General features: G+C 40.5%; 1 protein-coding gene across 1 annotated transcript in view; it reads left to right on the plus strand.

Annotated features, from left to right (window-relative positions):
* Positions 1–14174, plus strand: part of MGAM2 (maltase-glucoamylase 2 (putative)) — a 108299-nt gene that overhangs the window by 73223 nt on the left and 20902 nt on the right. Inside the window, exons 36-44 of the mRNA XM_030825795.1 lie at positions 63–201; positions 7387–7520; positions 7802–7836; positions 7937–8053; positions 8635–8783; positions 8878–8962; positions 9374–9430; positions 9850–9974; positions 11109–11197. Coding sequence (XP_030681655.1) covers positions 63–201; positions 7387–7520; positions 7802–7836; positions 7937–8053; positions 8635–8783; positions 8878–8962; positions 9374–9430; positions 9850–9974; positions 11109–11197 — 930 coding nt within the window. The remainder of the gene's footprint in view (positions 1–62; positions 202–7386; positions 7521–7801; positions 7837–7936; positions 8054–8634; positions 8784–8877; positions 8963–9373; positions 9431–9849; positions 9975–11108; positions 11198–14174) is intronic.

Genomic DNA, 14174 nt, shown 5'->3' on the forward strand with positions numbered 1-14174 from the left:
GGGGATTTCTAGTGAATGTGCAAATCATGTTGTTTAGGAAATAACTCAACATTTCCCCTCAGATTTGGAATCTAGGGACAAGGGCCTGAGCAGCAAGACTCTGTGCATGGAGAGTCAGCAGATCCTGCCGGACAGCTCCTCCGTGCAGCACTACAATGTTCACAGCCTGTACGGGTGGTCCCAGACCAGACCCACATATGAGTGAGTGTCTTTTTGTCACAGCAGCAAAGATAATTTTCCACATCATTCCTTTTGCCATTTCGTATTTGCATTGTGCATGTATCTACGTGATGCCAGTTAAATGGGTTAATGTCAAAATTTCAGGCGTGGTTGCCCAAGCAACCACCTCTGAGCGCATTTATCAAGTAAGTTACTAAATTCACCTATTTAAAGTGAGAAATTAGGTAGTGTTTAGTATATTCATAGAGTTGTGCAACTATCACAAAAATTAATTTTAAACATTTTCAGAACTCAGAAAGGAAAACCTTTGCCCATTAGCAATCATTTCCACCTTGTTCCTACCTCCTGAGCCCTAGCCATTACTCATCTATTTTCTGTCTATGTAAATTGCCTATTCTGGACATTTCATAAAATGGAATCACACAATATGTGCTCTTTTGTATATGGCTACTTTCACTTGGCATAATGTTTTCAAGGATCATCTATGTTGTAGCATGTATCAGTACTTGATTTCTTTTGACTAATAATACTTCATTGTATCGATACACCATATTTTGCTTACCTATCTACCAGTGAGTGAACATCTAAGTTGTTTCCATTTTTTTGGCTATTATGAGTAGTGATTATGTGAATATTTATGTGCAAGATTTGGAGTAGACATATTTTCTTTGTTTTGAATATGTATCTAAGAAGGGAACTTCTGTGTCATATAGGAACTGTATTTTTAATATTTTGAAGAAATATCAAGCTGTTTTCTAAAGAGGTTGTACCATTTTACTTTTTTTTTTTTTTTGATGGAGTCTTGCTCTGTCGCCCAGGCTGGAGTGCAGTGGTGCAATCTCAGTTCACTGCAACCTCCGCCTCCTGGGTTGAAGCAATTCTCCAGCCTCAGACTCCCAAGTAGCTGGGTTTTCAGGCATGTGCCACCATGCCTGGCTAATTTTTGTATTTTTTAGTAGAGACAGGGTTTTGCCATGTTGGCCAGGCTGGTCTCGAACTCCTGACCCCAGGGGATCCACCCACCTCAGCCTCACAAAGTGCTGGGATTACAGGCATGAGCCATCATGCCTAGCCTACCATTTTACATTCTTACCTGAATGTCTGATAAAATGTATAAGGTTGCAATTCCTCCATATCCTTGCCAACACTTGGTGGTATTCATCTTTTTAAATTACAGACATTGTAATGGGGGTAAAGTGAAACCTAATCATTGTTTTTACTTTATTTCACTAGTACTAATATTATTGAGCATCTTTTTCATATGCTATTGGCCATTTGTATATATTCAAATATCTATTCAAATCCTTTGCTCATTTTTGATAGAATCATTTTATTATTATTATTATTGACTTGTGGCCAGGCATGGTGGCTCACACCTGTAATCTCAGTACTTTGGGAGGCCAAAGTGGGAGGATTGCTTGAGTCCAGGAGTTCAAGGCCAGCTTGGGCAACATAATGAGACCCTGTCTCTACAAAAAACAAACAAGCCAGGCAGAATGGTGCATGCCTGTATTCCTAGCTACTCGAGAGGCTGAGGTAGGAGGATCTCTTCAGCCTAGGAGTTTGAGGCTGCAGTGAACTATGGTGACACTGCACTTCAGCCTGGGCAACAACGTAAGACTCTATCTCTACAGAAAAAAAAATATTATTGGATTATAAGAATTCTTTAAATATTCTAAATTCAAGCTTCTTATGAGATACATAGTTTGAGGATATTTTCTCTCATTCTGTAGACTTTTCACTTCTGTAACCATGCCTTTTGAAGCACATTTTTTAAAGTTTTTATGAACTCCTATTTATTCATTTACTTATTTATTCATTTGTCACTTGGGCTTTTGGTGTCATATTCAAGGAACTATTGCCTAACTCAAGGTCATGAAGATTTACTCCTATGTTTTCTTCTAAGAGCTTTATAGTTTTAGGTATTACATCAAGATCTGTCATCCTTTTTAAGTTTATTTTTGTGTATGGTGTGAGGTAGTGGTTCAATTTTATTCTTTCCTCCATTTTATTGTCGTGGCACCTTGTCAAAAATCAATTGACAATAAATGAGAAGGTTTATTTTTGCATTCTCAATTCTGTTTCATTGATCTCTTTATATATCTGTCCTTATGCCAGTACCATACTGTCTTAATTGATGAAGTGTGACTCTTTCAATTTTGTTTTTTCAAGATTATTTTAGCTACTATGCGTCCCTTGCATTTGATATGAATTTTATAATCACTTTGTCAGTTTTGACAAAATAGCAACAGGGATTTTGATAGGTTTTACATCGAGTCTATAGATCAGTTTGGGGAGTATTACCATCTTAACAATATTAAGTCTCTCGATTCATTAGCATGAGATGTCTTTCCACTTATTTAGATCTTTAATTTTTTTCAACCATTATTTTTACTTTTCAATGTATACGTTTTTGGCTATGATTTCTATAAATATTTATCTGTCTCTTTGTCTTTTCTTTTATCCTTCTGAGATTTTGCCATTTTCCAATGTCATTGGGAAATTTCAGACTTGTTCTTTAGTTCTTCCCAGGACAGAGTGTGATCTTTTCTGTTCAACTGCCCATTTCTGCTCAAGTATCTAAGCTCTCTGCCTTCTGTCCCCAGATCTTACAAGAACTTCACACTATTTGATTTTGGGCTATCAACAGGTGATATAGATCATGTTGCCCCTGGTGTTCAACACTCAGGGGTAACATGGTCTTCCAAACAGAAATTTTTCTTCTCTTTCCCACTTTACATCTTCGTCTTTCAGTTGCTCTTTCATACCTAGCTTGAGGCTTTTCCAACTAAGGAAAAACTAATTCTTCAGGAAAACATCCATGTCTATATATGAAATACAAACAAAACAAATAGATGTTTTGCACCCTCAGAGATAACCTTACCTCAGAAGAGTACAAGGATGAATAAGTCACAGTCCCTGCTTTCAAGGACCTCATTGTCTGATTATAGGAGTCAAACATGAGAGGGAAAATCAATTAACTCTACTGGGATAATCCAGAAAGTCTTCATAGAAGAAGTAACGTTTGAGTGTTGGTTAAAGGAAGAGTAGAAATTTTCTTTTGGCAAAGAAGGGGCTTTCAGGGCAAAGAAAGCAGCAATAAGAAGATGTGAAAACTTGATGGAGTTTCTACCAAAAGCTCATCTTTCCCATGCACCATCCCCTCCTCTCTCTTCAGAGAAATTCACTTTTCACACATCCGCATCCCATCGCCATCTTTCTCTTCAGAGAAGCTTGCTCCACAATTGATACTTTTCCATAGGTGCTCGTTTCTTCATGAATTATTTTTATCTTCTTCCTCACTGCTGGTATATTGCTTTAGGATTTAGGCTGTGAAATCTTCTAACTAAACTTTCTCATATTTCAAATTGGAAAAATCATAGCATCCATTGTTATTATAAAAATTAAATGATATAATGAATCCATAAGTACTTGGCATATTGTAAGCACTCAATAAACATTAGCAATGTTTTTTAATTCCTTTTCATCAACATTTGAAAATGTCCCAGTCGTTCTGGCTTTTGCCTATATCCTTCTCCAACCATCATCTAATCTCTCAACTCCCTCTCATATTCAAGCTGTTTGAAGGAGCTCTTTCTGTACATGATATATAGATAGATAGATAGATAGATAGATAGATAGATAGATAGAGATATAGATATAGATATATAGGTATTTATTTATTTATTTTAAATTCCCATACACCTCAATGTTTCTCCCTTTACCAATCACACATGCTGGTCATTCTGACCTTGATCAGGCTAATCCCTTAGCACATACAATCTAAAGACCAACTTACATCTATTTCCTTCATGAAACTGAGAGGTGACAGCGTGCTGGCAGTCCTCACAGCCCTCACTCCCTCTCGGCGCCTCCTCTGCCTGGGCTCCCACTTTGGCTGCACTTGAGGAGCCCTGCAGCCCACCGTTGCACGGTGGGAGTCCCTTTCTGGGCTGGCCAAGGCAGGAGCCGGCTCCCTCAGCTTGCAGGGAGGTGTGGAGGGAGAGGCGCGAGCGGGAACCGGGGCTGTGCGCGGCGCTTGCGGGCCAGCTGGAGTTCCGGGTGGGCGTGGGCTTGCCAGGCCCCACACTCGGAGCAGCCGGCCGGCCCTGCCGGCCCCGGGCAATGAGGGGCTTAGCACCTGGGCCAGCGGCTGCTGAGGGTGTACTGGGTCCCCCAGCAGTGCCGGCCCACCGGCGCTGTGCTCCATTTCTCACCGGGCCTTGGCTGCCTCCCCGCGAGGCAGGCCTGGGAACCTGCAGCCCGCCATGCCTGAGCCTCCCCACCTCCGTGGGCTCCTGTGCGGCCCTAGCCTCCGTGACGAGTGCCGCCCCCTGCTCCATGGCGCCCAGTCCCACCGACCACCCAAGGGCTGAGGAGTGTGGGCCCATGGCGCAGGACTGGCACGCAGCTCCACCTGCAGCCCTGGTGCGGGATCCACTGGGTGAAGCCAGCTGGGCTCCTGAGTCTGGTGGGGACGTGGAGAACCTTTATGTCTAGCTCAGGGATTGTAAACACACCAATCGGCACTCTGTATCTAGCTACTCTGGTGGGGACTCGGAGAACCTTTGTGTCTAGCTCAGGGATTGTAAACGCACCAATCAGAGCCCTGTCAAAACAGACCGCTCGGCTCTACCAATCAGCAGGATGTGGGTGGGGCCAGATAAGAGAATAAAAGCAGGCTGCCCCAGCCAGCAGTGGCAACCCGGTGGGATCCCCTTCCACGCTGTGGAAGCTTTGTTCTTTCGCTCTTTGCAATAAATCCTGCTGCTGCTCACTCTTTGGGTCCACACTGCCTTTATGAGCTGTAACACCGCGAAGGTCTGCAGCTTCACTCCTGAAGCCAGCGAGACCACGAACCCACCGGGAGGAAGGAACAACTCCAGACACGCCACCAAAGAGCTATAACATTCACTGCAAAGGTCTGCAGCTTCTCTCCTGAGCCAGTGAGACCAGGAACCCTCCAGAAGGAAGAAACTCTGAACACACCCGAACATCAGAAGGAACAAACTCCAGACGCGCCACCTTAAGAGCTGTAACACTCACTGCGGGGGTCCACAGCTTCATTCTTGAAGTCAGTGAGACCAAGAACCCACCAATTCCAGACACAAAACCTGCTCAGATTACTCCATCCCTTCTAATTCCCTCCTTCTCTTAACTACTAATATGACAGTATGTCCTACATTTTAAGTTATTTCCTCTACACACTTGGGGAGAAGACCATGTCTTCTTTGCTCTTTTCTGTCCAAGCACTGAACCATTTTTATTTATTTTAATGAAAGTGCCTTTCTTTGTCAGCCCTGAGTGCCCACATTGATGGGAGAGCTCAGCGTGTGTGGCATCAGTGGTCTGATGTGTATGGTTAAATCTATACCTTTTGCTGGGCGTGGTGGCTCACGCTTGTAATCCCAGCACTTTGGGAGGCCGAGGCGGGCGGATCACGAGGGCAGGAGATCGAGACCACGGTGAAACCCCATCTCTACTAAAAGATACAAAAAAAAAATTAGCTGGGTGTGGTGGCGGGCGCCTGTAGTCCCAGCTACTCGGAGAGGCTGAGGCAGGAGAATGGCGTGAACCTTGCAGGCGGAGCTTGCAGTGAGCCGAGATTGCGCCATAGCACTCCAGCCTGGGCGGCAGAGCGAGACTCCGTCTCAAAAAAAAAAAAAAAAAAAAAAAAAAAAAAAAAAAAAATCTATACCTTTTACTTCATTATGTTTTGTCCATTGTTTTTGTTTGAAATTCTTTTCTCTTGTAGAAATCAGGTGGTTTATATATTCTTTCAGTTTTAATAGAACGTGTGTGTGTGTGCATTTCCATTCATTTTTGGATTTGTTTTGGTGTGAAAAATTGGAAGTGACCCAAATGGATTAGTTTACACAACAGTAGTCAGCTCCTTTTCCTGACATCATTTATTGACTAATTCATCTGTGTCTATTGATCTGTGATGCTTTTTTAAGCAAATACTTGGATTGTATACATACTAGGATCTGTTAATAGACTTTCTCTTTTGTTCAGTTGATTTTTCCCTCACACAGTTGTTGTTATTTTCTAAGGGTGCATGCAGATGATCCATCTTCCACTGAAAGATAAACATCTTTTATGTCTATTTGCCTCTGTGTGCAAAACATGTCTTGTTTTTTGAGGTATAGAAAAGCAGAGTGAATATTTCCAAAATGCTGTAGCTTTTATTTGGATCCCAGTTCTGCCTCCTTATTCTTTTCTTCCCTCTTCCCCTGCTTGCCGTATGACTACAGACACACGTGCACCACCCTGCCCAGCTAATTTTATTTTTTTGTAGAGACAGGTTCTCAATGTGTTGCCTAGGCTGGTGGTGAACTTCTGGCATCAAGTAGTCCTTCTGCCTTGGCCTCCCAAGGTGCTGGGATTACATGTGTGAGTTACTGTGCCTGGCCTCCTCTTTACTCTTTTTTTTTTGAGACAGAGTCTTGCTCTGTCACCTAGACTGCAGGGCAGTGGCACAATCTTGGCTCACTGCAACCTCCACCTCCCCAGGTTCAAGTGATTCTCCTACCTCAGCCTCCTGGGTAGCTGGGATTACAGGTGTGCACACCACACCCGGCTAATTTTTTTTTCTTTTTCTTTTTAGTAGAGACGGGGTTTCACCATGTTGGCCAGGCTGGTCTTGAACTCCTGACCTCAAGTGATCCGCCCACCCCGACCTCCTAAAATGCTGGGATTACAGGTGTGAGCCACCACACCCGGCCCTCTTTACTCTTTAAATGACCTTTGATAAGCATTTTAAAGATCATCTTATTTTGTCCAGCTCACTATTTTCAGGCAAATGCCTTTCTAACTTCTCTGAACCTTAGCTTCCTAACAGTAAAAGGAGTGCAAGGAAACCTTTTCATGATGTTATCAGACACCACATAGGAAAGTGACCAGTGTAATAGAGGAATTGTTCCATAAATAGCTATATTACCCCTCACTCCCACCCCTTTCTCTTACTCCAGGGAGATAATCAGATTTTTCAAAAATGAAACCCACATTCTAGGTGCAGATATACCTCTAGTCTTGCTGTGAAGTTTGTTGGGATCTTTAGCATGGCTTTGAGACAGCAGATTCTTTCTGGGAAGAAGTTATCTGACTTGGACCAAAGTACCCTCACCCCCTCATGCTCCAAGCTGCAGTTACTCTCTGTAAAGGAGTTTGTTTCTTCAACTCACCTCCTTGTTCCCCTCCCACCAGAGCTGTGCAGGAGGTGACAGGACAGCGAGGGGTCGTCATCACCCGCTCCACATTTCCCTCTTCTGGACGCTGGGGAGGACACTGGCTGGGAGACAACACAGCTGCGTGGGACCAGCTGGGGAAATCTATCATTGGTGTGTGGGCTCATTCCCAGGGGCCTGTGCTGTCAGGGAGGGCACTGGAGTTTGTGCTGTTCAGCAGCACTGGTTATGTCTCTATCATCATCTAGGTGGGTGGTAAAATTAACAAGAACTGAGTTCTCTCTGGGCATGGATTTTAATTTACACCCATCTTTTAATATTTTCATCATGAGTGGTCCAGGGCATTCTAATGGGGTAAGGAAAAATCAGGCCAAGCCTTCACTCTCCTCCCAAAGTGCTCCTTCATCCGACACAGCTGTGTCTTCTCCTTGCAGGCATGATGGAGTTCAGTCTGTTTGGAATACCTTATGTAAGTCACATTCAGTCCATTACTAATTGCCCAGTCAGATTTTAGTGAGTCAGCGCCTCATGAAATTCCCACCTCATGCTCTCATTGTGCATCTTCTCAGACAGGAGCAGATATCTGTGGGTTCTTTGGAGATGCTGAATATGAGATGTGTGTTCGCTGGATGCAACTGGGGGCATTTTATCCATTTTCCAGAAACCACAACAACATTGGGACAAGGGTGAGGCAGCAGTTTGTGCTCCAGGTGTTGTGTACCCTCAAATCATAACTTCTTTTTAACCCCAAGGAGTATTACACTCATTTCCTGAGAAAAATCAGAAAACATCACCAGAATCTTAATTTCTTGGAAAATCGACAGAGTTCAGAATGCTGGAATTATCAGTAATTTTTAGAAATATACCCTTTCTCATCTCCTGGAGAATTAGTACCCACGAGGAAAAGTTTTTATAGTTCCCCATGGCGCTAAAATTAAAGAAGCTCCCTTTGCTTTTAAGAATATTGAATTTGTATTTTACTCAAATTCATACAAGATACGTTGGTGCTGCACAGAAACCTCTCTCTCTACACATGGAGAGGGCCAGAGCTGGACCTATTCCAGGGACTTAGGAATCAGTGATATAGAGGAGAAAGCAAGAAATTCTAATTTTGTAGGGGCAGAGATGGGGGAAAGGGTAGGCCAGGAATGAAGGGATAAGTGGCTTGTAACCTACATATTGAATAAATGCCCATTGATTCTTTTCTGATGCCACTGGGATGGAATGAAGAAGAGGTGATCCATTATATGCTCCTTTATCCCTACAGAGACAAGATCCTGTGGCCTGGAATTCAACCTTTGAGATGTTGTCCAGAAAAGTCCTAGAGACCAGATACACCCTGCTTCCTTATCTCTATACTCTGATGCATAAAGCTCACGTTGAGGGCAGCACCGTTGTCCGGCCCCTTCTCCATGAGTGAGTACAGCCTCTTTCCCCAAGCATGTCTTGCAAATAATCCTCTGTAGCAGTCGTAAGAGGATAGGTGAATTTTTCCCGTTTATTTTTTAAGGTTTACGGATGACAGGACAACATGGGACATAGACCATCAGTTCATGTTGGGCCCTGCTATCTTAATCAGCCCTGTGTTGGAAACTGTGAGTTCTTCATTGTAGATCAGAAACCCTTCAATCACATGATCTAAAATCATGGGAAAAGCATTTTAAAGATCATCTTGTTTTGTGCAGCTCACTATTTTCAGGTGAATGCCTTTCTAGAACATCTGCAGGAGATCTTTTTCTTTTTTTTAAAGATCTCTCTGTTAATGAAAGCTTTACTACACTGACTGATTTCTCATTTAAAAATTTTGTCATTTGCTTTTTAAAAATACGTTTTTTCTGTAGTTCTGAGGAATAATTTTTCAGGATTTTTCTTAATAAAATCCCTCACATTATTGCAATCACTAATAAAATTTTCATTTTTTTATCTTAATTCTACAGTGTTTTGAAAATGAAAATGAAAAATATTTTTTGAAATATTCATAATGACATGTCAATTTTATGTTTCAGAGCACATTTGAGATCTCCGCTTATTTTCCGAGAGCCCGTTGGTATGACTATAGCACGGTAAGAACTAATATATTTGTGAAGAATCAGTTTGGTCTATGAAGGGTGGAGAGGTGGATAGAGCCTTCTATTTCCAAGCACATATTTTCTAAGGCAATAATTTTGACCTTTTCAGCCTTGGCAAGGCTTGTTTAAATGAAAGCATGTATAAGAGCATACACGAAATCTAAGCACCTACATCTCATTGAAGCTCCCCCCTCACCCTTGCCCTTGCCTCTCAACTTTTCTGGAGAAACGAAGACAAGTCTAGATTTTCAGCCTTAAGCAAAAATGAAAGATCAGAGATTTTCTCTTTAGGTTTGCAGTCTTTTGCTGACTTTCTAACATGCTTCCCAGGAAAGGAAGGACTTGTAATTAAAATATGCTCTCATTTAATATATTTATCTCTCATCATTTTTTGCCTGTATTCTCCTTTCTAGGAAATTAGCAGCAAATCGACAGGTCAGAGGAAAACCCTGAAGGCTCCCCTTGACCACATCAATCTTCATGTCAGAGGAGGCTACATCCTGCCCTGGCAGGAGCCTGCAATGAACACTCACTCCAGGTGAGAAGAGGCGATGTCTAACAGCCTCTTGCTATACCGTAATGAGGAAGCCTTACAGGAGGCTGTCCCACCTTCGCCAGGGATATGTGGATTTTAAACTAAATTGCCAAACAGCTTTACTGGTCAGATCTTGTGAGTGCTTTCTGAGTGGGACCTGGAGGAAGATGAGTTCATAAAGTTAGTCTTAGGGATATATATACACACATATATTTTTGTCTGTAGTGCTGTATCAAAGGCAAAAATTTTCCTGAAGGCAGAAAAATGTTTCTCTTTCCACACTGTTAAAAAGGAATAGGGAATGTTAATGAGCTCTTTGACTTGTGATCGAACAAGGACTAGGTAGGACCGAGTCCTTGTCCTATCCAAGAACTTAGTGTTCATTCCTAGGTCTACTTTGGTCAATCAAGGAAAGATATGCTTGTATGTTGTGTGTGTACATACACATATATAAATTACACATATAATATGTAAAAATTTATAAAATCATTGATTAAACAGAACACATCACATCAAGAAAGGCACATAATAACAAGTCAAAAGGAGAGAAGTTAACTTTCAGCCTTGTGGTGTAACACATGATTTATATGAAAGAGGGCTTTGAGCTGGATCTTTTAGATTTGAATGTACAAAGGGAAAGAGAGATCCTGGTCGATTAAAGAACTGAAGGTGAAAAATGGGTTGAGTTTGGGAACAGTAAACCATCCAGTTTAACTGGAGCACAGATAAAGGAAGAGATAAAATAAGTAAAACTCCAGCAGGTTAGGATCAGATCCTGCGGGGTGGTGAATGCCAACACAATACTTTGGATTTTATTCTGTGGCAACCTGGAAGCTACTGAGGATTCCCTTTTGAGGGATTTTCTTCCTATGAAATTAATATTTCATTATATTACTTGTATGTATATTTGATTTTTGGAAATTGAAGCTAAACCAAATGTTTTATTACATTTTAAATGTTTTCCATTAACTTTTAAGTGTCTTATATTTTATCTATTTTACCTATTTTTAGAACTTTATATGCATATTTAATACATTTCTTTTATTTCTAGAGAAGTAATTTTTTAACATAGTCTGTTCTTTATTCTTACAACCTACAATCTAGAGAAAAATAACTCATTTTTTTTTTTTTTGGTAGTCGACAAAATTTTATGGGATTGATTGTTGCTTTGGATGACAATGGGAAAGCTGAAGGCCAGGTGTTCTGGGATGATGGACAAAGCATTGGTGAGTATAAACTCTCCAGGGTCCCTGTACATCATTGAGAAAAATCATACTATAGAGGCTCGGCATATAATAAGCTTGAACTGAAAACCTCTCTCTGTCTATTGTCAATAAGGCAATAACATTTGGAGAATTTTTCCAACTTTTGCCTGCTCATTTATATTATACTATAGTTAGTATAGACTGGGTACAGTCCCCAGCTTTGTAGGTTCAGGAACTGCTGTTATGCATTCAGCCAGGGATGGTCTATCTCTGTATAACTGTCTCACTCTTGATTTAAAAAGAAGTGTGGATGCAAATATCAGGCTGATGGTTAATTCATTCTCAATGGGACAGAAACATGACTCTATCATCTGGATCAGCCATCTATACCAGGCACCCTGTTCCTCACAAATAGGCCTGCTCAAGAGGCAATTTAGAGGTCAGAAAATTTCTTGGTGACTCGTAAATTGGGAATTAAGTATTGCCCAATGGGTACTTACATCGATGAAGTATTACTTTGTATGCTTCCTTTCCCCAATTGAGATAGAGTATGTTAGTTCTACTTTAGATAAGAGAGATTTGTCATTATCATCAGAACACCCTCTAACTCAGACTTTTCTGTAGAAATATGGACACACTGTTACTAGCTGACTCTCACTTTTCACTACTTATTACTGTGGACCAGAACCTTCTAATCTTGCATCATACCACATTTTCTGAAATTATAGTATGGCTTATTTTTCACTACTAATATTTCTAGAGATTCCTTCTCTTTTAGGTTCCTTCTTTATAAAGATAAGAAATTTCTCATTAAAGGAGTAGATATTCTTTATAACATGTAAAAGACAGAAAATTAGAAAAAAATACAAGCACTTTTAATATTTTTGCTGTACTGACTTTGGCTTTTATATTAAGAAAATGCTTAATTTTTAATATGGCTGAAAACATTCTGCATATTTAATTTGTGAATCCTGTTTATTTTCCTCTAACACAATGACAGAAACATGTGTGAATGTTATTATTTACTCCTTATAAATACCATTATGATGATCATATTCTATTGAGAGGATATGTACAGGATGGTTTTAATTTTCATTGTTATAAATAACATCCTTTTTCTTTTTTGAGTCTCACTCTCATTCAGGCTGCAGTGGCGCGATCTCAGCTCACTGCCATCTCCTCCTCCCTAATTCAAATGATTCTCCTGGCTCAGCCTCCCCAAGTAGCTGGGATTTCAGGTGTGTGGCACAACACCCACTAATTTTTGTATTTTTAGTGGAGATGGGGTTTCGCCATGTTGGCCAGGCTGGTCTCGAGCTCTTGGCCTCAAGTGATTCACCCGCCTCAGCCTCCCAAAGTGCTGAGATTACAGGCGTGAGCCACCGTTCCCAGCCCATATATAACATCCTTGAGTATTAACCATTGTTTCCATTTTAGATTATGTCCATAGAGTAGATTCCTGGAAGTGATAGTACTGTCTTTTAATCACCTTTTAAAAAGTTTTGATTTATACAAATAAAATGTATCTATTTTAAGAATACAGTTAAGTTTTGACAAATGTGTACAGTTGTATAGCCACTACCACAATGAAGATGTGGAATATTTTTATAACCCCGAAAGTTCCCCTTTTATAGTCAGCCTGCGGATTCATCCAACTGTGGTTTGAAAATGTAGTTAGCCTACAATAGTTGCATCTGTATTGACCATGTACAGACATGTTTTTCTTGTTATTATTTTGTAAGCAATACAGTATACCAATGATTTACATAATGTTTACATTGGATCAGGTTTTATAAGTACCCTGGAGATTATTTAAAGTACACGGAAGGATGTGTATAGGTTATATGCAAATATTACACCACAAAATAACTTACATTCAAATAATAATGTCAGATTCATTTTAATGGTCAAAAAATGAAACCACTGAAATATTCATCAATAAGTATATTGGAATAAGTCATGGAATATTACCATGGAATACACCATGGATTATTATTAGGAATAAAAAGCAATTAATTCCTTTTACATGCAACAGCATGGATGAATGTAAAAAGCATTTTTGCTAAGTGAAAGATCCTAAAAATACAAAAATAGTACATACTGTATGATTCTATTCATATAAAATCTAGAAAATACAAATCCAGTCTATAGTGACAGAAAGCAGAACAGTAGTTGCCAGGTCCTGGAAGGAAGGATCAGGACTGGGAAGAAGCTGACTAGAAAGAAGTACTGCTGTCCCTGGGTATCCATAGGCGGTTGGTTCCAGCACCCCTGCGGATATCAAATTCCACAGATGCTCAAATTCCTTATATAAAATGATAATATTTTTATAATTTCAACTTTTATTTTAGATATAGGGTGTACATGTGCAGGTTTGTTACATGGATGTATTGTATGATGCTGAGGTTTGGGGTATGGATCCTGTCACCCAGGCAATGAGCATAGTAACTAATGGGTACGTTTTCAACCCATGCCCCCCTTCCTTGTTACCCCCTCTAATAGCCTGCAGTGTCTATTGTTCTCATCTTTATGTCCATGTGTACTCAGTGTTTAGCTCCCACTTATAAGTAAGAAAATGCATTATTTGGTTTTCTTTTTCTGTGTTAATTTTCTTAAGACTGTGACCTCTAACTGCATCCATGCTGCTGCATAGGACATGATTTCATTCTTTTTTTATGGCTGTGTAGTATTCCATGGTGTATGTGCCACTTTTTCTTTATCCAATCCTTTGTTGATAGGCATCTGGGTTGATTCCATGTCTTTGCAATTGTGAATAGTGCTGTGAGGAGCATAAGAGCACGTGGGTCCTTTTGGTAGAATGACTTATTTTCCTTTGGGACATACCAAGTAATGAGATTGCTGGGTTGAATGGTAGTCCTGTTTTAATTTCTTTGATAAATCTCCAGACTACTTTTCACAGTGGCTGAACTAATTTACATTTCCCCCAACAATGTTTAAGCATTTCCTTTTCTCTGCAGCCTTGCTAGTATATGTTATT

This window comes from Nomascus leucogenys, chromosome 13, assembly GCF_006542625.1.
Source record: "Nomascus leucogenys isolate Asia chromosome 13, Asia_NLE_v1, whole genome shotgun sequence".
Classification (NCBI taxonomy): Eukaryota; Metazoa; Chordata; class Mammalia; order Primates; family Hylobatidae; genus Nomascus; species Nomascus leucogenys.